Below are 24,686 nucleotides of genomic sequence, written 5' to 3'. Positions count from 1 at the left end.
CTATCCTTCTCCCCTCTGTCCATTTAGACCATGTGTGGCAGGGGAGGCAGAGAGGCACACTGAGGTTGAAATTGGGACTCACTCTTGAGTGCTTTTCCACCTTATTCAGCGAGGCAGGCAGGGTCTCCTGGTCAAAGCCAGCGCTTGCTGGTATGGCGAGTCTCCATGACTAGCTGGCTCTGCCCCCCATGCCTGGACAGGAGGGCTGTCACTAGCATTTCTGATCGTCATACTGGCTTACCAAGCACTTTAACAACTGGGCCATCTGCCCAGTCAGAATGTACTCCATCTTCTTTAGCCTTTTGTTAAAAACAAAAGAGAGCAGGACTATAACTTACTAGTGTAGGAAACACTAAGACCCAATCAAAGAGAATAAAGAAGCAAGGCCAGCCTGGTCTACATGAGTGAGTGCCAGGACAGCCACGGTGGTTACACAGGGAAACCCTGTCTCGAGAAACTAGAGAGAGAGAGAGAGAGAGAGAGAGAGAGAGAGAGAGAGAGAGAGAAAACAAAGAAGCAATAACAGAATTATATATGCACAACTGCTGAGACCTACAAAGATTCAAAGCAACTACCACAACTTTATTGTTTCCATAATGGGCTCTGGACAAGGTGAAGACAAAGGAGACAAGGACAACACTGACTCTACCACAAATGAATGTTACAAGTCTCCAGTGGTTCAACACAGGAAAATGTATAGAAAGAAAAAACCCAGAGAAATATAAATATTCAGATATTTGCAGCACAATACAATGTCCTTAAAAAACAACAAAGCAGTATTTTTGTAATGGTATATGTAACGCTGATAGTAAATTTAAAATGCCAACGTACACCTTTTTCCTATCCTCCCCTATAATCTAGACTGAGGATTGCAGAATTATAAAAATATACAAATAAAAACATGTTTAGTGCTCAGAGACAAATAACTCTCCTTATTTCAATGCATCAAGATGCAATTATTAAATTCAGGAATGCCAGTTATATGCAGATAAATAAAACAGACCAACAATACTTTTATAATCAAACCCAACTAACATTATACTAAAAATATATATGCGTATATGTATCTATATACACCACACCTATTTTAGAAAAAAGGTGCCTTGGTGAAAATGATTCTGAAAATATTCACTGATGAACATTATGTATGAAACCTTCTATGTAAAAAATTAAACTATTTTTGTGCAATTTCATGGTTTCACCCCACCTGAAAACTATTGGAAAGACATTTCACGCTGACATGGTCCTAAGGCAATTCCTTCTATAGTGGTTCTCCACCCACTCAACACCAAGATGGCAGCACAGACAAGAGTCACATAGACACAACCTGACATACCTCTGTGGTACTCCCTGGAACTCTACTCACTCTAACTCACTTAAAACCAGGAAGTTTACAGTTGCTACAAAGACTTATCCTAAAATGCAGTTTCTCCAGTACAAATTAAGCACTCGGAGATATTAAGAGGCTGAGAAGCCACTTCATTTGGTTTCTCAATAGCCCTATAAGGAATTCTATATTGGAACAGCTAAACAAGTTCTCACTGAATTAGCATTGCATCCTTCACCTGCATAGATTCAATTTGGCTTAATAGCTCTTTGTCCCAGAACATCAGTCTGGTTCACATACATTCCTAACTAAAAGTCCATCTCATTTATGAAAAACAGATTCCAGATTCCATAGTAGTACCATGAGAATATATAGAATAATAAAGGTTTCTAAAATCTGTTGATGAACCTTAGAGCATTCCTCAGTTGGAGTAACTACCAAGGGTCCAAGTATAAAGAAAGACAGAAGAGTGGGACGATGAAGTTGACTGGATTAAATATTTATGTCAATAGTAATGTCTAGTAAACAAATGAAATGACAAGGTACCCCGAGCTACTCCTTCTATAAGCACTGAGGACCTGAAGCATAAAGGGAGTAACTCAATACACTAGAAAAGGAGAAGAGTCTGAGGCAAGAGTTGTAGGTGTGTAAATATATATTTTATGTGCACACATATTGTGTGCATTACTCTCTATATAATTACATACATATCCACAAGATGCCCTGCAGCACAGTTCTAAAGGCCTTGTCAAGGAACAAACTACTTCTAGCACAGGTCCTAGAGTTCATACTATCTGCATAAGAAACCAATGTGCATGTGCTCACAGCATAAACCTTAGCAACAAAACATTGCTATAACACTAGGAGAAATCATAGGTTTTAGGTTGATGGATCTTTTTCACCATTATCAATCGGCAATTTAATCACAATATTTCTTACATGGAGAATCAAAAATAATAGCAACAAAACTACAACTGGATTTTGAATTCACAAGAAAGAAGTTTGGTAAGGTAAACAAACAAAGTTCAATTTCCAGAGTAAGAATATCAAAACTTTATAAATCTCCCTAGATGCAGTTCAATTACTACATCATTAGAAAAATAGAATCATAGAATGAGCGGCGCCGGCTAAGCATTCCCAACACATTGACCCGTATGTTTATCTCTTTCCTCTTTTGTTTCCAGCTGGAGGTCTCTTCAACTGAAGGAGTTGTCCTCCTGTTCCAAACCCCGCAGAGGCAGGATTGGACACCCCAAATGTCAAACCAGCTGATGCCGTGATGCCAGGATTGCTGAAGTTAAACCCAGACGTACTTGAGCTGCCAAAGCCTTATGTTCAGGGAAGAAAATATTCAAATGAGAAGTTAAATCACAAAACAAATATAAAAAACAGGGAGGAGTGGAAATTTCTATCTGAGAATACACAATTTATCAGAGTAGGAAATGCCTATGGCCCCTGAATTTCTAACGTGGAATTTCACAGAAGAATAATTTAGCTAACAGCTAAAGAGCACCTTGAGAGACAGAAGTCTGGTGATACTGACCAAGAGAGCAAGCTAGTACACATAACTGAAATCTGCAGGAAAATTCAAGCTGGCACAAACTTCCTTGTCTATATGCTAACATGTTTTACGTGCTATGTGCATAAAATTACATCATTACGTACACATTATGTTAGTGTCTTCCTACTCAGGCTCACCAAAAACATTTCTGAAAAAACCTTCAAGGCATCTGGACTTGTCCTTAAATCCTGAGCCCTTTAGGAAAACCTCAACCCACCTCAATGTTCAAGACAATGCCAATAATGTGTATTATAAGAACCTTCATAATGAAGAGCAAGTGTTCTGACTACCTGGTTATCAGATGTAGTATTTAGATTCTAGTCCTGATACCACTGATTACAAATCTTACTCTACTGGCACTGCTGACTTTAAATACTTCTTACAGTAAGTGGAATTTCCTAAATTTGAATACATTTTTTAACAGTATTACATCATTATTTTAGACTTGATATTATCCCTACACATTACATATCAGGACAAGTATTATTTACAAATATAAAGTGGAAAGGTAAACATATTTTTGAATTTTCTACTAGGAGTAGATTAAACCTATTTAAAAATGAGCAAAGAACCAAGTTGGTCATTATTCATAAACTACACTTCACCTTAAAATCAGAGGTACTAACAACCGAAGATGACCTGTTTGGAGGGAGACGTCTCTCCTAGTTGACTGCCTGGTGGTACAGGCCTACAGTGTCAGTTACTTGGGAGGCTGAGGCAGGAGCATGAGTACAAGGCCAGCCTGGACAACTCAGTGAGACCGTGGTTCCAGGTGAAAAGTAAAAAGTAGGCTAGAGAAATAGCTCAGTGGTATAGTCCTTGCCTAGCATGGGTAAAACCCTAATGTTTACCCCCAGTACAAAAAAAAAAGTTCTCCAGGATGGAAAAGCAAACCACCAAAATATAACTACTGGGTTACTGGGGGCGTAGAGGGAAGCTTTCAACCATAAAGTCACTCACTAGGATTCAAAAGAACCTCTAGCTAAATGTTTCTAAGTCTTGTTACATACAACCATGAAAGGAAAGGCTACACAATTTAGTCAGTCAAACCTGCTTCCTCAGAGTAAAGTGAATTAGAGATCTTCAGGGGTTACTGAGAGTAAGAACGTGTGTCATCTTTAGTTACATGATTTGTACTTTTTCACCTGCCTGGAACTCAGGCAGAAGCACACAAACCTGCACTAAGACTTCCTGAGGGTTTATCTGTTGTTCCAAATCCAAATGTGGAGGCCCCTGTGGTGCCGCATCCGAAACCAGAGCTAGCTCCAAATCCTAGTGGAGGTAACAGAGAAATACACAGTGCACATAAAACACAGATCACAGGCTACTCACAACCAACCAACCACCACCACCGCTCAAATAAACGCAGTGTTCACAAACAGTCTCCGTGACCTCAGACTCCCTGAGCAGATTCAGTCTCAATAAAACACTACTTTATAATTATCCAGACTAGCTCATGACCTAGCAGCAATTTTTAAAAACGAGGCTACTAAAGTCAAGATCATATTGGTATTTTGACCACTGAAATGACTATAGACTATTAAATATATATATAAATAATGCCTAGCTGAAGCATTATTTCGTTTTGTAAAAATAAAACGGCTGACTAAATTCATAAGCAAGCATGACTTGTACAACAGTGTAAACATTACAATATTCCAAGGTAAGTGCTCTCTGATCCGTACTAACCACAGGACAGTTAACTACCTCAATCTACTCTGTTACATTAAATTTTGCCATGGTACTCTCCATGTTAACATTGACAAACTGTCTTCCCTCTTCAAACATATTTTTCATCATACAAAGCCCATGAAGAAATGCTAAGTACTCAAAGATAATTAACCAGGAATTCTCTATACAAACTCCAAATTATTGTTATTATTATTATTGTTTTGGAGACAGAGTCTTATGTTATTTCCTCCATAGCTGAGGATGGCTCCTCTTGCCTCCGCCTCCTGAGTGCTGGCACTCCAGATGTGCACCACTGCTCTCTATCTGCAGTTAGGGGGAACCAAGGCTTCATGTGTGCTGGATAAGCACTCCACCAGCTAAGATGCACCTCCAGCAAAGTTCAAATTCCTTTTGCTACTCTGCAATGGCTTACTGAAATACTAAAGTTGAAAGTGAATTATCACTGCTTATAAAAACACTACAGAAACTGGACTGTAGTCAGGAGGGATTATGCTACCTGTCGTGGTTCTAAAACTCTCAATTAGAACAGTTTATATTAAATAACTGTGGTAGCTTGTAGCTTCTCTTTATATTTTAGTGTAACCTTCATACAGGAACCTTCATTACATTATCATACTTTTATCAAAATATAATAAATTCTAAATCATCCACAAAGAATTGTGAGTGCATTTATAATTAACATGCTTTTATAGACTTACCTTACTAAGTTATGAAACAATTAGAATAATCTGAATTGCTTATGTACACATACAGTCAAAATGCCAAGAATACAAAGATATGACAAAAGTTGAGCTGTTTAATTTACAATAAAATGAATTACGTTTAAAGAGGTCACTCTCAGGTAAAAAAGATAATGATCAGGAATATATACATATGATCTAGATGTAGATTGGATTTCCAAGGTATATTAGAACTATTTTTTAAAACTTTAATTAAAACTAAGTTGATTTAAACTAATTCTCAAGTTCCCATTTCAGCATTCTGATTGGAACACACAAAACTCCCTGCACTTAGTTTTAGCACTTTTTTATATCTGCTTTCCACAGAGGACAGAATGACTTTTTAAGCTCTGAAGCTAATGCTAGAAAGCAATGACTTTGTTTGGAGAATCCTTTTTGCCAGATGGAACCTTAACTTCCCAAATAGCAGCAGATCCTCTTAGAAATGTGGTCTAGGCTACCATCAGTTCAAATGTAATAACTCAATGAAATATGAGAAAAGGGAAAGTGTACCTCCAAGGTTTGAAGAACCTAAGCCACTTGATTGCAAGCCAGTGCCAATACCTGAGCCGAATGGCGTTCCAAAACTAACTCCCAGAGATGGCTGTGGCCCTGGTATGAAAAAAAAACGGGGAGGGGAAACAAATTTGCCTTACTCTTTCAAGATTAAAGTTCCTATATGAGATTATTTTTAAACTGAACATTGATTACTTTTTAACAAATTCCATGTTAAAACTATGATTTCAAGATGCCTTTCTAACCTAGCTTATCTATCCCAAATGTTTTATCTGAGAAAGAATTTTTAATTAATCTGCTTATAGCTACATAGTTAGGTTTACCACAATGAAAAATGTTCAAAAGTTTAATGTACTAATAGTTTGAAATATTTAATGCATCACAAATTATAGTTTTTCTATTTCTAGAATTGTTTTAGTTCTCTCTACTTGTTTTCTGATACAACTATTTGATGTAATAAGTAAGGTTTTACTTTCCTTTTTTAAAAAACAAGCTCCCAGTATTAGAGTCAAGTCCCAGTGATCAAGAGACTGACACTAACATAGCAAAACTATCATGTTACTTCATAAGTACCCAAAAAATTAGGCATGACTTCTTATGGTATAGAAATGGTATATATAATAGATAAAAAACAAGACAATGCTTTATTTTATTTAATTTATTGTTCATTTTAAAAGCAAACCAATTACACAGTAACATGACAATTCCAACTTGTTCACAAAGTTATTGAGTTCTATCCTTCAGCTCTGCTACATTTCACCACTCATCACCTGATTAATGAGATCAAGAATGAATATTCACAAAGGCACGCGTGTACCTTGACAGACCCAATACATTCAAGACTTCAGAAGCTCCAACATTCATGAAAATGCACCTAAAATCAGAGCTGTGTGTCATCCTCTCCACACTGCCACTTTAGGGATTTTGGCTGAGTTTGTTTGGCAAGAACAGCATCAAACTTACTAGCCCCTCATGGTAACTACTTTTCTTTTGTTTCTAAATTAAGCAGAATACAAAAATCTAAGAACTGTCATTTGATATTGATTTATGGAAACTCCTCAGTAAGCCTCATAGTACAGTCTTAGCCCTGGCCTCTCCGGCCTCTGCACGCAGTGGTTAGTACATCTCAGAGCCGAGGGAATGCCAAAGACACATGCATCTTCAAATTTAACTTCCAAGAAATCAAAGCCTTCACGCTGTCCCATGAAAAATGAGGTTTGTCTATTCAAAAGGTAGTGTAAAGTTATAAAGCACAAACAACAACAAAATGAGGAAGGACATTTTGCTACCCTGGGACAGAAACTGGACTTTTCAAATAGCTTCTATCCAGAAAACAGAATAACTAAATAGCAGCCAGAGTTCTTATACTACTATTAAAAAAATAAATTAAAAAATATTTTTAAGATTTTACATCCAGTTTGAGATTAATTTCAGAATAAAGGCCTGACTAGCAGCTCTTTTCTCAAATGTTTCAACAGGAACAAAAGCTCGCTGACCCCTTTCTCGTGTCTAACAAAAATAACAGAGAGCACATGTCCAGTTTCTTTACGTGGGGGACTGTCACACTGTAGCAGGAGGCACTGCTGGTGGAGACGCTAAAGACCAGTGCACACCACAGTCCTCAGCCTTCCACGTCGGGAGACACCCAAAGGCATGGTTTGTCATGTGTGGGTCCATTTTTAAGAGCGACAGAACAGTTTCTGCAGTCATCATATTAAGGACATCAGAACGCATCTGACAGTGACAAGACTTCCATTAGATGCGACACAATAGATGCGAGATAGTTTGAGTTCTCTACCTTCACACAGATTCTGAAGGCAACATCATTTAGAAAACTAGTAGGCAAATGTATAACATTTTAAGTAGTAAGAGCTTATGATAACTTATCTCCCACGCCAAAGTGTTAACATATATGATACTCTGGCCACCATATATATTAGTTTCACTATCAGAAAACAGATTCTAAATCCTTCAGGTAGAAGCTATGTAAACAATTCAAGTCACTTTGAAATCTGAACAGGCATTCGATGAGAGGCTCTTAATTCCATAAGTGAAATCAAATCAATAAATATAAACCAATGATTGCCTAGAGTGAAATTTCCATGTAAAGAAACATTTTACAAAAGTTTCCATGATAAATTCACACAACAAAATCAGGTTTAGCACTGTAATTTATATTTTCTAGAATAAATATTACCTTATTTAATGTAAAACTACATTTATAGGAAAAGGACTAAAGTGCTAGAATTTCTTATAATTTTCCAAGGTCACCAAAAATGTCTAATGTAATTACCACCATTACTTGTAAGTTACCTTTTAAAATAACAAAAATGCCTTCCCCTGGTAAGAAAAACTAATTCTTGTTACTTCTAATGGGGAATGTTCCTTTGGTTATTAAAACAACAAAATCAGAAATCCATAAGAAACTAAAATGAAATACTTAACATTTCTCATTTAACTCTACACCTTAAATGTCCAAACCTTCACCTAAAGCTAGAAAGCAGGAATTCCTCACAAATGCCTCAGCCCTCCTGAAAAACAGCAGCTAAGTCACAAGAGAAAAGTCTTCTGTAAACATCAACAACTTTTAAGTGTGAAAACACAACAACAAAATTTAACCTTAGTACACTGATTGAAAAAATAAATCCATCCTAAATCAAGATCATATTGAAAAATCCCAATATGAAATCAACTAAGGTTTTTGGGAGGTTTGAGGACCATTTGTGGACAAATGTATATGAACTTATCCATGCATTGATGCTTATTTCATGCATGAATACCCACTGGGTTTTCATAAACTCAGCCTTCATAACAAACAGCCACAAATTGAACATGCCTAAGTCCAAACCTTCATTTGTTTTCATTAAAAGAGAATGGAGGGTTGGGGAGGCAGTTCAGTAGTAGAGTATATGCTTATTAGCACATACAAGGTCCTGGGTTCAATTCCAGTACCACCACCACCACCACCACCACCACCACCACCACCAAAAAACAAAACCAACAAACAAAACCAAAAACAGTAAGTCATTTAAAATTAAGTCCATCCTTCCACCTCCTAGAAAGACGAGAAAAAAGAAAGCAGCCTTAAAAAAAAAAAAGCAACACTCTAAGAAAAGCTATCGTCCTTGTGTCCCTGTTTACACCAATTAAACCAAGAATCCATATGTAAATAAACCAAATACTTTAATAACTCACATCTTTACAACTATTGTGTATAAAAACATTATACAAGTTCTGTCCAGTTTCTCTAGATGGTTTTAAATTGGGACTTAGAAGGATTTCATGAAAAGTAAGTACTACACAGGAGTACTTCCCTGGGTACAAAACAAAACACAAAAGGGCTTTACTAAATAGGATGCGATTCATAACATCATTATCCATGTATCTAACAGAACTCCTAAATGTCACAATCCAGGGTCCTAACTAAGAACTAAACTAGCATTTGTAATGGGAGGGTACAGAGTGACTACAGAGCCTGGGAGAAGCTTTCAGGGAAACAAAATGGAAAAAAACAGAATGCAAAATTGTAACCTCTGTTGTTTATCAATAGTTCAACAACTTGATACAACCCAAAAGTACAAACACTGTAAGATTACTAAGGTTGATAAATTCCAATTCCTGCTACCTAACTAGAAAGTCTTAAGTACACCCTAAAACTACAAGAACACACTAAAAGCAGTTATTGCCCCTGGTTGGGGGACGCGGGGTGTGGTGAGGGGGTAGCCTGGTAAAAGCACAGGCAAAATTAAAGCACTTGAGCAGAAGTCCCAAGAATTCCTGCAAGGTTAAACAAATATTCTCTACATGACACAGAGCAAAGGCCTTTCCTGTATTCTCTACCTTTGCATTCCACAAACCTACCTCACAGGGACATCCATTTACAGAATAAGTATCTGTGCCCTATAAACTTCTCAAGATTACATAGTCTATACAATTAAAAAAAAAAGAAAGAAAGAAAGAAAGCCAGGCATAGTGGCACATGCCTTTAATTTCTGCACTCTGGAGACAGAGGCAGATGGATCTCTGGGTTCTAGGGTAGCCAGGGATTCACAGAGAAACCCTGTCTCAAAAACTTAAGAAAAAGAGAAAATAAAGCACTCTGACAAGTGATTTTGCTTCATATTTAGTTATTTACCATAGAAGAGATTAACTTAGAGCTCAAGAGTTTAGACAGTTCGCTTTTCTCAAGTTTTATTTATTCTCTTGAAAATAAAGTATATTAACACATCTCCAAATCACATTTCTCTGACAACTGAAAAACCACACTATTAGGATTGATACTCCATTACTCCAGAGCAAAGCCTCTCCCCCATGAACTGTCTACAGAAGTCTACACTCTAGCCAGCTAGAGAGCTACTAGAGAGTGCTTATGGGAAGCACCATTCACACAGATCCAGCCATGGAATGTGGAGGACTGAGCCTAAGTCCATCAACAACTCTTTACTGATGGCAGGTCAATGCTGTCATTCAAATATGAAGACAGTGACTAGAGCATGCTTCTCTAGTACAGGTGGCCTGAAAGCAACCCAAACATGTATTTTGTTTGGTTTTCACTTTTTAATATTGCAGTTTACTACTGGATTATATAGAATCTGTCAGAAAGACATACACTACAGAATAAGTAAGCCTCACTCAAACATTTTTAAATGACCAAGGGCAAAAAGGGAAACTATTAAGACTGCATTTTCTGTCAAACTTGAAACGTGATTTTAAAAAAAAAAACTACCAGGAACAAGACAACTAATCAACTTGCAAAATTCCAAACAAGTCACTGAAGAACCACACCACAGAAACACTACAAATGGCATTCAACGAAGTACTAAGGTCCTACATAATGTACAATCCATCTCAAACCTTCTTCCTGATCTTGCTACTGTTCAGTCCACGCTGGAGTTACAAAAACCCTAGCATGCATCTTCTTCAAATCTGGTTTGGACTCTTTCAGAGGACCTGTCATTTTTGTTTTCAGTCAAAGTACATCCAAATGAACCTATTGACCTGCAGCACACCAACAGTCAACAGAAACATACTGCATTCAGAATGCAAGTACTCTGCAATCATTACGTATGAAAATAAGAATGCACCATCTATTGTTCTCATACCTAGAAAATGCAATGTATGGGTGGGATTACCTCTGAGTTTAAAACAATAAAGGATACAATCACAACTTGAGAATCTAATGTTTCTCTTAAATATAATTCAGTAGTGAAACACTATGTTCTAAAGGGCATTTAGCAATACAGCAAATAACAGTAACTAAATTCACAATATTCAACATCTGATGTATTAATTATTGCTAGACTACCCTGCCTTTTGTTTCAGGTATGTTTATAATTGTGTCTATCACAATTTTTAGATTTGTATTGGAACAACTATAGATAGAAATTTCGTCAGTGCTCACACAAAAGGAAGACTTATAAAACTGCACATATTGTTCTCTGCATTTGAACAGTAAGAAGCTATAACTTGAATGCATTCAGACCTGTAGCAGGCTGTTGCTGCTGTGTAAGTGTTGCAGCCATGGCAACGGCTGCTGCATTTGGCATGGTGCTGAAAGGAGTAGGTCCAGTAGTAACTCTGGGTGCGTTCTGCCACTTCTTGGCTTCCGTTCTCCTGGCTTCAAACACATCTACAGCATCACCCAAAAACATTTTTCTGTAGCTGAGGTACTGTTCTTTAAGCACCTAAAATAATGGGAGGAAAGGAGGGAGGGAGGGAGGGAGGGAGGGAGGGAAAAGAAATTAAGTTCCCTGTTGAGAGCATGTAATCACATGAGCTAAGTTGGCAAAAGTCAAAGACAGTGGCCACATTATCCACTGCCGTGCCAGGTGAACTACAAACGAGGCTGCTGACAACTGACACTGATGTGACAAGGTTGGCCTTGAAAGCTCTGTCACTACTGTGAATAATGTTTGTTACTGCTGTCAGAAATCTTTAGAATACGCACCTAAAATATTCCCGTTTTGTAGGCTAAGATTATAGGAAAGCAGAATAATATTTAAATAGATACTACAGTTATCACCTAATTTTTCCCTTAAGCACCCAGTTTTCTTATAACCTTTAGATGGAAGTACTAAATATATACCAGTTAAATAAACATTTTTAAATGAGTGGGTACCATATGATAAAGGAAGATTTCATACTTTTAGCACAGAAAGCCTGAAGGTATAAGCAGAGCTTCGACTTTGTTAATACTATTTAACTATTTCACAAGATGTACGCCTGTATACCCAACTACTCCTTCTCATCCCAAAGATGAGTTTTACAACTCCATAGTAAGAAAAATTACCAAGTTACCTAATGCAATATTAAGGCCATTAACCCCATTTCACATTAATTATTAAACATTTTTATTACAGATCTAACCTAATTATATAGATTTGAAGAGAAAGTTTTCATATTTCTTACCTTTCTTAAATATTAGACTCTGATACTATCAGAAACACACTTAAAATTTTACTATTACTTACAGTACTTAAAGCTATTATCATCCTTTTATGTGTCTGCTCATTTTTAATACTCCAGTTCCAAGCTACTGTTATCAAGGACCAAAGTAGACCTGCTAAGAACTGAATATTTAGAAATGTGACATTAATAGCAGGTGGGAGAAATAAATCTCATTACTATTCTCAAGTCCATTCTTCCTTTCCCTGTGTTCCATAAACATTTCCACACACAGTGCAACTTCCCAGAATGAGAAGTAAGGGCCTAAGACTTCACAAAAAATTTTTAAAGGGGGGTAGGGGAGGAACCAACCACATACCTAATACCAGTCATGGTATATATGATGAATTCTAAAACTCCCCACTTTGTTAATGTTGCTGGGGTGTGCTGGATAAGGCAGTTCAAGTCTCTTTCAATTGGGTTAATAAAAACAAAGGAACAAACACAATTTCTTGTGAGATTCACAAAGATGCACAAATCTAAAGCTTGTATGTTTAGCTTGCTCACTACTTCAGATGAAGATAAAGGGTAACATACTTTTCTGGAGAATTGTTATCCAGGAAACTTGACACAAGCTAGAGTCATTTGGAAAGACAGACACTCAACTAAGAGCATGCCTCCAGAACACTGGCTTACTGCCAAGTCTGCCAAGTATTTTCTTAATTAGTTATTGATGTGAGAGGACCTAGACCATCATGATTGGTGCCAACCCTGGCCAGATATTCCTAAGTTGTATGAGAAAGCAGGCTGAGCAAGCAATAAGAAGCAAGCCAGTAAGAAAGACTCCTCTATGGCTTCTGCTTCAGTTCTTGCCCTTACTTTCCTCAGTTATGAGTGTGACCTGAGATTTATAAGAGGAAATCAATCCTTTCCTCCCCAGGTTGCTTTTGGTCATGGTGTTTATCACACCAACACAAGTCCTAACTGAAACACATAAGAGATCTGATCAGAGTAAAGTCTTTGATTCTTGGAAATATATTTAAGTAAAGCAAGAAACAACGAGGGAAGCTGAAACAGGAGCTCCAGGTCTATTAAGACCCTGTCTCAAACAGAAAACAGATTATCCAAATATCATTTATGGCAATTTCAGCCTATTTTCTGGCCTCATTAACAAAAAGGCTATTTTTCAAAGCAGAGGGAAGGAAGTCCATTGCAGACAACTTTGTGATGAGGCCTGGTGTCAGAGGATAACGCAGGATATAACACAGTGAAGGCTTGCCTGTGATGTAGAGTGAGTTCAAGGCTGATCTGTGCAATTTACTAGCTTACAACCATTTATAACTCCAGTTCCAGGGGGGAACCGATGCCCTCTTCTGGCCTCCAAAGGCACTAGGGACATACATGGTACACAGGTATGCATGCAGGCAAACACTCATACACATAAAAATAAAATAACTCTTAAAGAAATTCAAAAATCATCAAAGAAACAAAAGCTCTGAGAGTGGCATAATGATCAATCAGGGGCTGATGATGGCTGAGGTGAATCAGAGGAACCTAGGCACTCCATTATACAACATTCTACTATTTTGTTTGTTTGGAAACATTCATAGTAACTAATTTTAAAATTAGCATAAGACATACCTCAACACCGAATCACCTTTGCCAGTTTAAAATCTTAAAGCAACATTTATCAGTGATAATAGAAAATCTTATAATATTCCTTCAGAAATTTTCTTTAGTTTCCAATTTGCTGGTATGTGCTAAAAATTTTTAAATGACCCAGTTTAAAACAGTTAGTTTTTTAAAAACTCCATTACCACGAATCAAGCAGATAGGAACATACTCAATGAAATGTCTACATAATTTACTTATTCAGGTTTAGCATCTTTGAATTTTCAAGGTTTTCTGGAGTATACATAACTAAGAACTTAATTTGTTTAATTAAACTGCAAAAAGAAAAAGTATACTTTATTTTACATTTCACTTAAATTAAAAGAGAGCCATCTGTTCTGCACATTAATAAAATTTAAAACTAACATTATTACATAAAGATCAAAATAGTGACAAATTATTTCATTTACATTACTCAATATATATTACCTAAATAAACATTATTTGGTAAGAAGGTTTCCTGTACTTAGAAGGAATTATAACCAAGTTTTCTTTAACTTTATGATAAATAAGTATTAATAAAACACACATTAGACTAAGTTGGCATAAAAAAGGATTTGCCACTAGGGATGTTTGTTTTTTATAGTGTCATTTATACCGGGAAAGAAGGAAACAATCTGAATGTCAGTTACACAAGTATTACACAAACACACAATCACCTTCTATAAGGTATCAAGAACAGTGATGAAGGAAAATGGCATTGAATCAAAGTTATTCCCAAGGTCCTATTTTAAAGTTTCATTTTATTTTTCTTTTTAGTTTTTATCAATGAATGCATCTGAGTATGATCATGAGTTATGGCCTTTTTACTTACACATCATTTGAGCTCTTTCTGAACGAGCATGGAAATATGTTAGCAGATAAACAAGTATTTGGATTTATATATGCAGACAGGTGAATTGGCAATGAACGCTTACCTTGACATTTTCATGAATAGATTGAAGTTGTGCAGCTAAAGCTACAAATGTTTGATAAATTTTCTGCATAGCCATTGATAAATCTAGAAGAGAAAATTAAGAAACAAATATGTAACAATTAATGTTATTTTTCTACTACTCTGTCCTAGTTTGGGCAGTTAACGTGCAGAAGGAAAAGCCTCCATCAGTGTCCTCTACACTAGAGAAGACAGCAGGCTAAGAAGACAGAGAAGGCCATTTCCATCAGTGACCCGGAAAGGAAGGGGACATTCTAGACAGTCCCCTGTCACAGCAGTAACAACTTACAATAAAGCATTCTACATTTCCAGGGAACCAAGACTTACCAAAGACTTTCCAGTTAATTTTCTTAAAGCAGCTTTAGATAAGCACTAGCAGTTGTTTGCATATCTGCTATACAAGTTTAACTGCTCATCAATAACATAATGGTGCCATCACAGAATTGTCACAGTAGGGAGGTTACCTTGAGGGGTTATATGTGAATTGTTTGCTTGAGTGGCAAGATGATTTTCTAGTTCTTCAATCTGCTGCCTGTACTGCTGAAGCTGTACCTCAAACTGCTGAACCAAGACTCTGAAGTAGCTATAAAAAGTTACATCAAATATTTAAATATTATTTCCTTTATACTTAAAACACAAATAAGTAATTGTCCTCTTTTAAATGGGGCTTTCAATTTAGGATGAAGATATAATTTATAGATATCACTGAAGCAAACTCCCAAGCACTGAATAATATTGAAGTATCATGATTCCCATCATGGAGGACAAATTACACAAAGTGACTTCATAGTCTTTAGAAAAAGCAAGGTCATCCACAATAATTTAGGACTTACCTATTACAAACAGATAGAGATTAAGGAAAATTACAAACAAATACAAAATAATCCTACAACAGAATCCTAGGAGGTTGAAAATGTACATTAATGGGGAGGAGGTGAATCAGTAAAATTCTAATAAGTTGTTGTAGTTAAAAACATTTCGGCCGGGCGGTGGTAGCTAGCGTACGCCTTTAATCCCAGCACACGGGAGTCAGAGCCAGGCGGATCTCTGTGAGTTCGAGGCCAGCCTGGGCTACCAAGTGAGTTCCAGGAAAGGCGCAAAGCTACACAGAGAAACCCTGTCTCGAAAAACCAAAAAAAAAAAAACAAAAAACAAAAAACCATTTCGCTGGGCGGTGGTGGCGTACGCCTTTAATCCCAGCACTCCAGAGGCAGAGGCAGGCAGATCTCTGTGAGTTCAAGGCCAACCTGGTCTACAGAGTGAGTTCCAGGACAGCCAGGGCTACACTCAGAAACTCTGTCTCAAAAAAAAAAAAAAAACAAGACAACCACCAAAAAAAAGCATTTTATTAATGTTAGCTTCCTATTATTGATAATTATACTATAGCTCTACAATATGTTAATGTTAGGGACAGTGAAGTAAGGAATTTATGCAAATTTTTGTACTACTATTTTTACAAATTTTCTAGAAGTCTAAAGTTTAAAAAGTTAAATCAAAGTGCAGCTATCAGCCGGGCAGTGGTGGCACACGCCTTTAATCCCAGCACTCGGGAAGCAGAGGCAGGCGGATCTCTGTGAGTTCGAGGCCAGCCTGGGCTACCAAGTGAGTTCCAGGAAAGGTGCAAAGCTACACAGAGAAACCCTGTCTCGAAAAACAAACAAACAAATAAAAGTGCAGCTATCACTAAATTTTACAATCAAGTACTTAATAGTTTTTAGAATAATAAAAGAAATTGTGTTTGTTTTGTTTTTTTCTAAGACATGGGTAACAGATGGGAGGGCAGTTTAGTAGTAAGGCACTTACTTGCCAGGGAAAGGAGGAAAATAGGACAGAGGGGAGGGGAAGGGGAGGGAGGAGAGAGGAGGGGAGCTTGAAAGCTTTTGGCAACATGAACTGTGATGTTGGTATGAAAAAGGCAAGGTAGAGCTGAGTGGTGGTAGCACATGCCTTTAATGCCAGCATTCAGGAGGCAGAGGCAGGTAGATCTCTGTGAGTTTGAGGCCAGCCTGGTATAGAGTGAGATCCAGGACAGGCACCAAAGCTACACAGAGAAACCCTGTCTCAATAAAGCCAAACAAACAAACAAACAAAAATCCAGTTAAGCCTTCTCATGTAGCAAACGAAAAATTCTGTGTACGATTATTGCTCTGCAGTCTCAAAATGAAAAACTTTTGTTTAAAAAAGAAAAAAAAAATCCAGTAACTTACTCAGCAGGAGCTGTATTTTCATGTTGAAGTCCAGGTGGTGTTTTCTGGGTTCTTAAAGCTATCTCAGCATTCTTTAACTCCTAATACACCAGAGATTTAGAAACACATATAGGAAACAAACAAACAAAAAAGCAAGGTAAGAGTTAGGCTAGTACAAACTATTTCTGGACTGAGAAGTCAAACAATTGGAAAACAGGGAATATAACACGCTGCTTTACACATTGCTGAAACCTCTTTCTAAAGAAGACAAATTAAACTTTCAATAAATTTATGATAAAATTAATGAACTACACTGATCTTTTTGAAGAACTATGCAAATTTATGAAATGAATTCAACCACAGTGAAAGGCATGTTACTGCTTTAGAATCTTGATGATGCAACTGTAGAAAGCACTATTTTAGGAAAGGCAAGCAAGCAGAACTAAGCAGAGCCGGCATCAGCAGGGATCACATCTGGGTAGCCAACCACTATACACTCCACCATTCAAGGCTTTACTCACGCCATCCTGTCGCTTGGTAACCCTGTGAAACAGCTGCTTCTCTCTTACATGAGGAAGTGGGGCCACACAGACGTTACCGCCTAATACACAAGTTAAGTCTGAAAGCTGAATGCCGGTCCTCTACTCTTCCTCAATGTCATCTTACCTTCTATCCAATGAGTCCTCAGGACTAGTACTCTGTTTTAATTCTTATACCCCACACTCTTGTCATTCCACTGCTTTTTTCTTTTTTGTGTGGTTTTTTTGACACAAGGTTTCTGTGCGTAACAGCCCTGGCTGTCCTGGAACTCCCTCTGTAGACCAGGCTGGCCTTGAACTCACTGAGATCCACCTGTCTCTGCCTTGCAAGTGCTGGGATTAAAGCCATGTGCCACCACTGTCTGGCTACCTCTCTCTCTCTCTCTCTCTAATTAACTTGTTTTTTAAAGGAAGTATCTTAAATTTATGCTCCCAATAGTAACTTTTTCCCTTATTAAACTACCAAGCTGTTAAGTTTGACTGGCTCTCTGCACCATTTTACTTTTTGCTTGTTTTTAAGACAACGCCCTATTATGTAACCCAGACTAGCTTTAATTCATAATCCCCCTGCTCAGTCTCCTCAGTCACTACACCTCCTGCATCACCACCCCTGCCTGGCACTGCCTTTTTACCCGTGGTCTCCACCACCTCAGCAGTTCTCACTCCTTACTTAGGAGAGCATGGTTCCTGACAGGCATTCTGCAGTAAGAAGCTGCTAGCAGGTCTGCACACACACCCATGTCATACTCCTGGCCATCGTCCCTTCTCTTTCCTCAGCACAAGCCCTTGTAACACTTACACACCTTCAAGAACCAAACAAACATATCACACATTAGACTCACAGTAAAAGTGTCAATTGGAGCCCTTTGTGTCCAAACACATTGTTTCATTGATTTGTTTGTTTTTTGTTTGTCATTTTAGCAGAATTAGTCTTTTGGTTCCCTAAAACCCAAAATCCCTTTTTTATCTCAAATTGACTTAACAACTCTGCTACATACAAATACCACACATTTATAGATGGAAATATCCAGTTTTAGAATTATAGTGAATCCAAGTATAGTGTTGGGTTCAATGATGGCTATTCTTGGTTGTGAACTTGACTGCATCAGGAATTAACTAAAACCCTCACATGTGTGAGGGATTTTTTTCTTAATGAAATCATCTGAAGTAGAAAACCCACTTTTAATCCAGACCTGAGAGGTGGGAAGACCCACCTTTAATCTGGGCCACACCTGCTATCAGCCTATATAAAAGACATGGGAGAAGGAAGCCTGCTTTCTTTGCTTGCTCGCTCTCACTGTCACTGGTAAGTCCATTCCTTCATGGGCATTACAGCCTACTCTGGGATTCCAGCATATACTGAGACCAGCTGAGACATCTAGCCTCATGGACTTAACAATGAACAGATTCTTGGATCTCTGGTAGATAGATAGACAGCCATCACTGGACAAGTTAGACCACGGCTTGCAAGTCATTCTAATAAGTCCCCTTTCTTTCTTTCTCTCTCTCTTTCTCTCTTTCTCTCTCTCTCTCTCTTTCTCTCTCTCTCTATATATATATACACACACACACATACATACATATATATATACACATACATATATTTTTTACATGATGAATATATATATATATATATATATACATGAATATATAAGTTCTATATATTTCCTCTAGAAAACCTTGGCTAATACAGGTTCTCTTAGTTTGCTACCTCCATTATTGACTAATTATATCTTTTCATAAACATATAAATTCATGTATTTCACATACAAAATTGAGTTTCATATGATTTCATATTTAATTAAAGCTTAAATATTCACCTATCTAAAGCATAATTAACATTTTGTTTTTCCTAGAAAGTACCTAATGGTAAAGGAAAAGTGACTAAGAAGAACACACAAAGGAATACCGCATTCATATTTAATGAAAAGACTAGGAAACTGGAATTTGAGAACAGACAACAAAGTTTTCCAATTCTTTTTCAACATCATAGTTTATTTACTTATTGGTTTTTTCAAGACAGGGTTTCTCTGTGCAGGGTAGCCCTAGCTGTCCTGGAACTTGCTCTACAGACCAAGCTGGCCTTAAACTCAGAGATCTACCTGCCTCTGCCTCCCAAGTACTGAGATTAAAGGCATGTGCCACCACCGCCCAGCAAATATCATAATTTAAATAGCTATTTTAATAACATTATTTAAAAGTTACAAAGTATTCTTGAACAAATGACTTATTACATAACCACATTTGAAAATTCTATTGAAAATTCTATCCCTTCACTTCTGAAGAGCACGGCACTTGATAAGCCTACAGTAAAAAAGTTTCACATGAAACTTGCCAATAATTCAGTCAAGACGATAGGCAAAGATGACTTTCTAATTACAATACAAAAAACACATATAATTCATATATTATCACTCTTCTTCTATGGTACAGGTAAGAACCACTTACTGTATTATGTGTATGATGCCACAGGTGGAAAAATTCGGTAGCATGAGTGACAGATGACATTAGTCTCATTGTTATTCTCAGTAGGCAGGTTTAATCAAGGGTAGCAGATAACCAGCTAAGCTTAGTATTAACAAGGCATGCCATAGTTTCAATCTAATAACTAACAAGATAGGAAACATTTTCTGTCCAGGTATCTTCCTCCTTTATAAGATAAACTTAGCAAAAAGCTCTTATGAGAGCTCATGGTTAAGGGCGGGACTAGCAGGGACTGCTCCTCAACCTCTTAACTGCATAATAAGGACAACAGTATCTACCCCAAACAGCTGTTATGAACAAGCTAAAAAAGTATAAACTGCCGGGCGGTGGTGGCGCACGCCTTTAATCCCAGCACTCGGGAGGCAGAGCCAGGCGGATCTCTGTGAGTTCGAGGCCAGCCTGGACTACCAAGTGAGTTCCAGGAAAGGTGCAAAGCTACACAGAGAAACCCTGTCTCGAAAAACCAAAAAAAAAAAAAAAAGTATAAACTACTTAGGATATTGTTATACATACATATAGAGCATATATAACATTAAATAAAAACAAGATGGCAATTTAAAATTTTATGAATGTTCTGGTTTTCTTATTAGTGTGTACTTTTATAATTAAGTAAATTCTTATTTCACAGTAATATGGCTATGGCTGGCATACCTGAGCCGTTTCTAACTTTAGTTTGTCGATATTGAGGGTGTTCCTCTGCAACCCACTGGCAGCCAATGACAGCAGCTGCTTCAGTGCCTTGATGTCTTCCTGGACTTTAAGCATCGCTTTGGAAGACATTCGACTAATTTCTTCTTGGACTTGTTTTTGTTCTTTGACAAATTTCCTAAAAGAACAAAGAACACAAATGACAGGAGTAGGGGTGAGAGCTAGAGGTTGCGAAGGGACAGAAGGAAATGATGGAGATGGAGATGGCTCAGCAGGGAAGAGCAATATACTACTCTAGCAGAAGACCCAAGTTCGGTTCCCAGCACCCACATGGTGGCTCACAATCTGTAACTCCAGTCCAAGGCCCTGTTCTGACCTGCACAAGCTCCAGGCACACACATAGTGCACACACATACATACAGGCAAAACACTCATGCACATAAATCTTCAGAAAAAAATTTTAAGTAAAAAAAATTTAAAGAAATCAAGATAAAAATGTTTGTCTTTTTTTTTTCTAGAGAAAAAGAAGTACATTTAAAATAAGTTGGTCATAGTCTAATGTTTGAAAACTACAATTCACACTTTTTAATAGAATGATACTGAATTTTAATTCTTACTTTTCTCCCCTTTTTTCCAACATTATTTGTGTGTGTGCCTGCTAATTTTTATCAACTTGACATAAACTAGAGACACCTAGAAAGAGGGAACTCAATTAAGGAACTGCCTCCATCAGATTATCCTATGGACAAGTCTGTTGGGCAATTTTGTTGTTGTTAATTAATGTGGGAAGGCCCATCCCACAAAGTATTTAGGAGAAAGATGTTTCCCCTAAATGTATCCAAGAATCTTTCAAGTTTTGCTTATCTAATCACACGTGGTACTTACTGGAGATTTTCAACATCCTGACAGATGACAGGAGGCAGGTTTTCGTCTTTCAGCGCTTTACTATCCCTAAAAAAAAAAAGCCACACCTACATTAACGCCATCCACAAACGCATTAACACTATGCAGATTCTGACAATAAGTTGTATTTTCCTATGCTAAGAAATGAGAATATAACAATGTTCTCTACTTATATTTTCTTTGATTTCAAAGTCTTATAAATGGTTTACTTAACTTGAAAATAATTTTACCAACTTATTTGACACCAACATTTCTTAACAAAGACTGGTATCCATTATAAATATTCTTAGAAGTATTTAAGTAAATGTCTGAAAAAAAAATCAGAAAATACCAGATTGAACGAGATGTTGAACTGTTTCTTCTGATTCAAAGATTCTATGATTGACATTCAATTAAAAAACAGTAAGGTATTAATTAAAGAAAGTCTACAGCATTTTTCATGAGAAAAGAAACTCAACATAGTTTAGTACTTTATAACATAACCTTCACTCAAATGGGGAAAGACAGCCCTACTGATGTAATTATAAGTAACACAGAAAATAAATAAAACTTGGTAATAGAATCATTTTACAGTGCTGGCTAGAACCCCCAATATTTCTCAGATCCTCCATTCAAATCTTTTAAAGCTTTGAAGCTGGGGTTAGAGATGTTCAACTTTTTAATCTATATAAATACCCAAAATCTGAAACACTTCTGATCTCATGAATACTCAACCTTAACAGGGTAAAGCAATACACATTTGTGAGGAATGAAACTGACTATGTGCTTACAAATGGTTCACTTAACAGAAGACATACTAAGTGGGCAAGTGGCAATAAAAATGATCACAGTGACTGCTGAGTAAAACAGTGATCATATTCCAAGCATGCATATAATACATATGGAAGCTATTACCTTGGCTGAAGACACAAGGGAGTAAAATGGTACTAGTGTAGTAATTTGTGTATGTCAAACTGGTAGTGTAAGGGCTGCAGGAAGAACTCAGTAGTAGAGCACACACTTAGCCAAGTACAAAGCCCTGGGCTCAATACTCAGCACTGAAAAGACTAAAACTAAAGTATTTGTATTATTTAGGAAATGTCAACCACCTTTTCCGAAAGAAATGGCTTGAAATTTTCTTGATGACTAGTAATCAAAGATTTGACATTTCAGAGGTTTTCCGAAACATACATTTACCTTTTTTGGTGAACACTGATTTTTGTCTTCTAAATGTATACTTTTGTCTATACAATCTGCCAACAACTTAGTAATTAAACTATTTTAAAGTTAAATTTTAAACTTACTCTGGTCTTGTTCCTGTTTTATCACCTAGAAAATCCAAGAAGCTTCATGTAAAAATAGGTCATTTAACAACACATTAACACATTCCAAGTTCTAATGAACAGAAATGAAATAAAATACAAACACAAGTTTTCAACACCATGCAACGTGATTTTCCCTGTCCTGAACTTGGAGGAAGAACACAGCATGATGATGGAGATCAGACACCAAGCAAACACCTTACAGAGCTCAGCTGTATCGACTGCCCTCAAGAAGAAACAACTCTATCTGGTGCCTTGGTCGTAGTGTTTTAGCACAGCAACATGATAGTAATTAGGACATGCACTGTTTCTTTGACACTTTACTTTGGGGCTATAACTCTATACACAACATTTAAGACAGACTACATTATCACGGACCCTCAGTAATAACACACTTACAAACACTTCCTGTGCCTACTCTTGCTTGCTACTTTCTGGCTTGCTACTTTCCACACAGCCATCCCAATGTTCCTCATCCTTTAACTTGCACTGCTGTGGGATGGTCTGTATGTCAAATGTGTTGCTGATTGGTCAATAAATAAATCACTGATTGGCCAGTGGCCAGGCAGGAAGTACAGGCGGGACTAACAGAGAGGAGAATTGAGAGAACAGGAAGGCGGAAGAAGACACTGCCAGCTGCCGCCATGACAAGCAGCATGTGAAGATGCTGGTAAGCCACGAGCCACGTGGCAAGGTATAGATTTATAGAAATGGATTAATTTAAGATATAAGAACAGTTAGCAAGAAGCCTGCCATGGTCATACAGTTTGTAAGCAATATAAGTCTCTGTGTTTACTTGGTTGGATCTGAGCAGCTGTGGGACCAGTGGGTGTCAGAGATTTGTCCTGACTGTGGGCCAGGCAGGAAAACTCTAGCTACACTCCACTTCCCTTTTATTTTTCCACACACATCAATCACTAACTTGCTTTATTTGCTCACTCCCTATCTCATCTCAATGGCCCCTTTCATCCCCTCAAACACTTCCCACTCCTGCTTTCATGGCATATACATTTGATTATCTTCTTTTGTTCCTGCTCCCCTGTTCCTTTAGACTTTAGTCCTCTCTCTCCTTTCATGACCACAACCCCCTACACACATGGGAGGGAGAGAAACGAGAGATATTTGGGTTATCTGCTTAACATAATCTCCAGGACCATCCATTTTTCTTTAAATGCCTTCATTTATTAATAAATGAAGGGCTATGGTTAAATGGTAGCACCACTCACAGTAAGCTGGGCCCTCCCATATCAATCACTAATCAAGAAAATGCACCATAGACTTGCCCATGGGCCAATATCAGGAGGAGGGGGGATTTTCTCAATTGAGGTTCCCTCTTCTAAAATAACTCTAGGTTGTGTGTATCAAGTTGACCAAACTAACCAGGACAGTGGCCTAAGAGCACCTATGCCATTTCAGTGGTTCACAACTGCCTATAGTTCCAGCTCCAGGGGATCTCATCCTTTTTCGGAACTCTGTGAGCACCTGCCTCCTCCAACACACACACACATATACACATAACAGAGAAAGGGGGAAAACATCTTGTGATTTAACCAAAGAATCCTGACAGACAACCACCAATTAAGGGAAACAAAAGGTGCCACATATGATCATGGTACTTACTCTCACATAATCTTTTTCTACTCTAGCTCAGACACAGTATAAAAGTAGGACAATGGAGGAACAGGAAAGAAGGGAAATGAACTTGTACATTTCTCTTATTCTTCTCTTCAGAGTTAAAAACAACTAAGCCGGGCGGTGGTGACACATGCCTTTAATCCCAGCACTCGGGAGGCAGAGGCAGGTGGATCTCTGTGAGTTCGA

General features: G+C 37.5%; 1 protein-coding gene across 1 annotated transcript in view; it reads right to left on the bottom strand.

The window, feature by feature from the left end:
- Positions 1-557: 557 nt before the first annotated feature.
- Positions 558-24,686, bottom strand: part of Nup58 (nucleoporin 58) — a 35,876-nt gene continuing 11,747 nt past the window's right edge. Inside the window, exons 6-15 of the mRNA XM_052733055.1 lie at positions 22,848-22,872; positions 21,547-21,612; positions 20,665-20,839; positions 17,012-17,091; positions 15,269-15,387; positions 14,788-14,870; positions 11,298-11,499; positions 5,813-5,911; positions 4,065-4,160; positions 558-2,655 (exon numbers count right to left, since the gene is read on the bottom strand). Coding sequence (XP_052589015.1) covers positions 2,486-2,655; positions 4,065-4,160; positions 5,813-5,911; positions 11,298-11,499; positions 14,788-14,870; positions 15,269-15,387; positions 17,012-17,091; positions 20,665-20,839; positions 21,547-21,612; positions 22,848-22,872 — 1,115 coding nt within the window. The 3' untranslated portion in view covers positions 558-2,485. The remainder of the gene's footprint in view (positions 2,656-4,064; positions 4,161-5,812; positions 5,912-11,297; positions 11,500-14,787; positions 14,871-15,268; positions 15,388-17,011; positions 17,092-20,664; positions 20,840-21,546; positions 21,613-22,847; positions 22,873-24,686) is intronic.

This window comes from Peromyscus californicus, unplaced genomic scaffold (assembly GCF_007827085.1).
Source record: "Peromyscus californicus insignis strain IS unplaced genomic scaffold, ASM782708v3 Scaffold_12__1_contigs__length_115047231, whole genome shotgun sequence".
In the NCBI taxonomy this organism is placed as follows: Eukaryota; Metazoa; Chordata; class Mammalia; order Rodentia; family Cricetidae; genus Peromyscus; species Peromyscus californicus.
The sequence above is the reverse complement of the archived record's forward strand: the minus strand, read 5'-3'. Positions and strand labels throughout refer to the sequence as shown.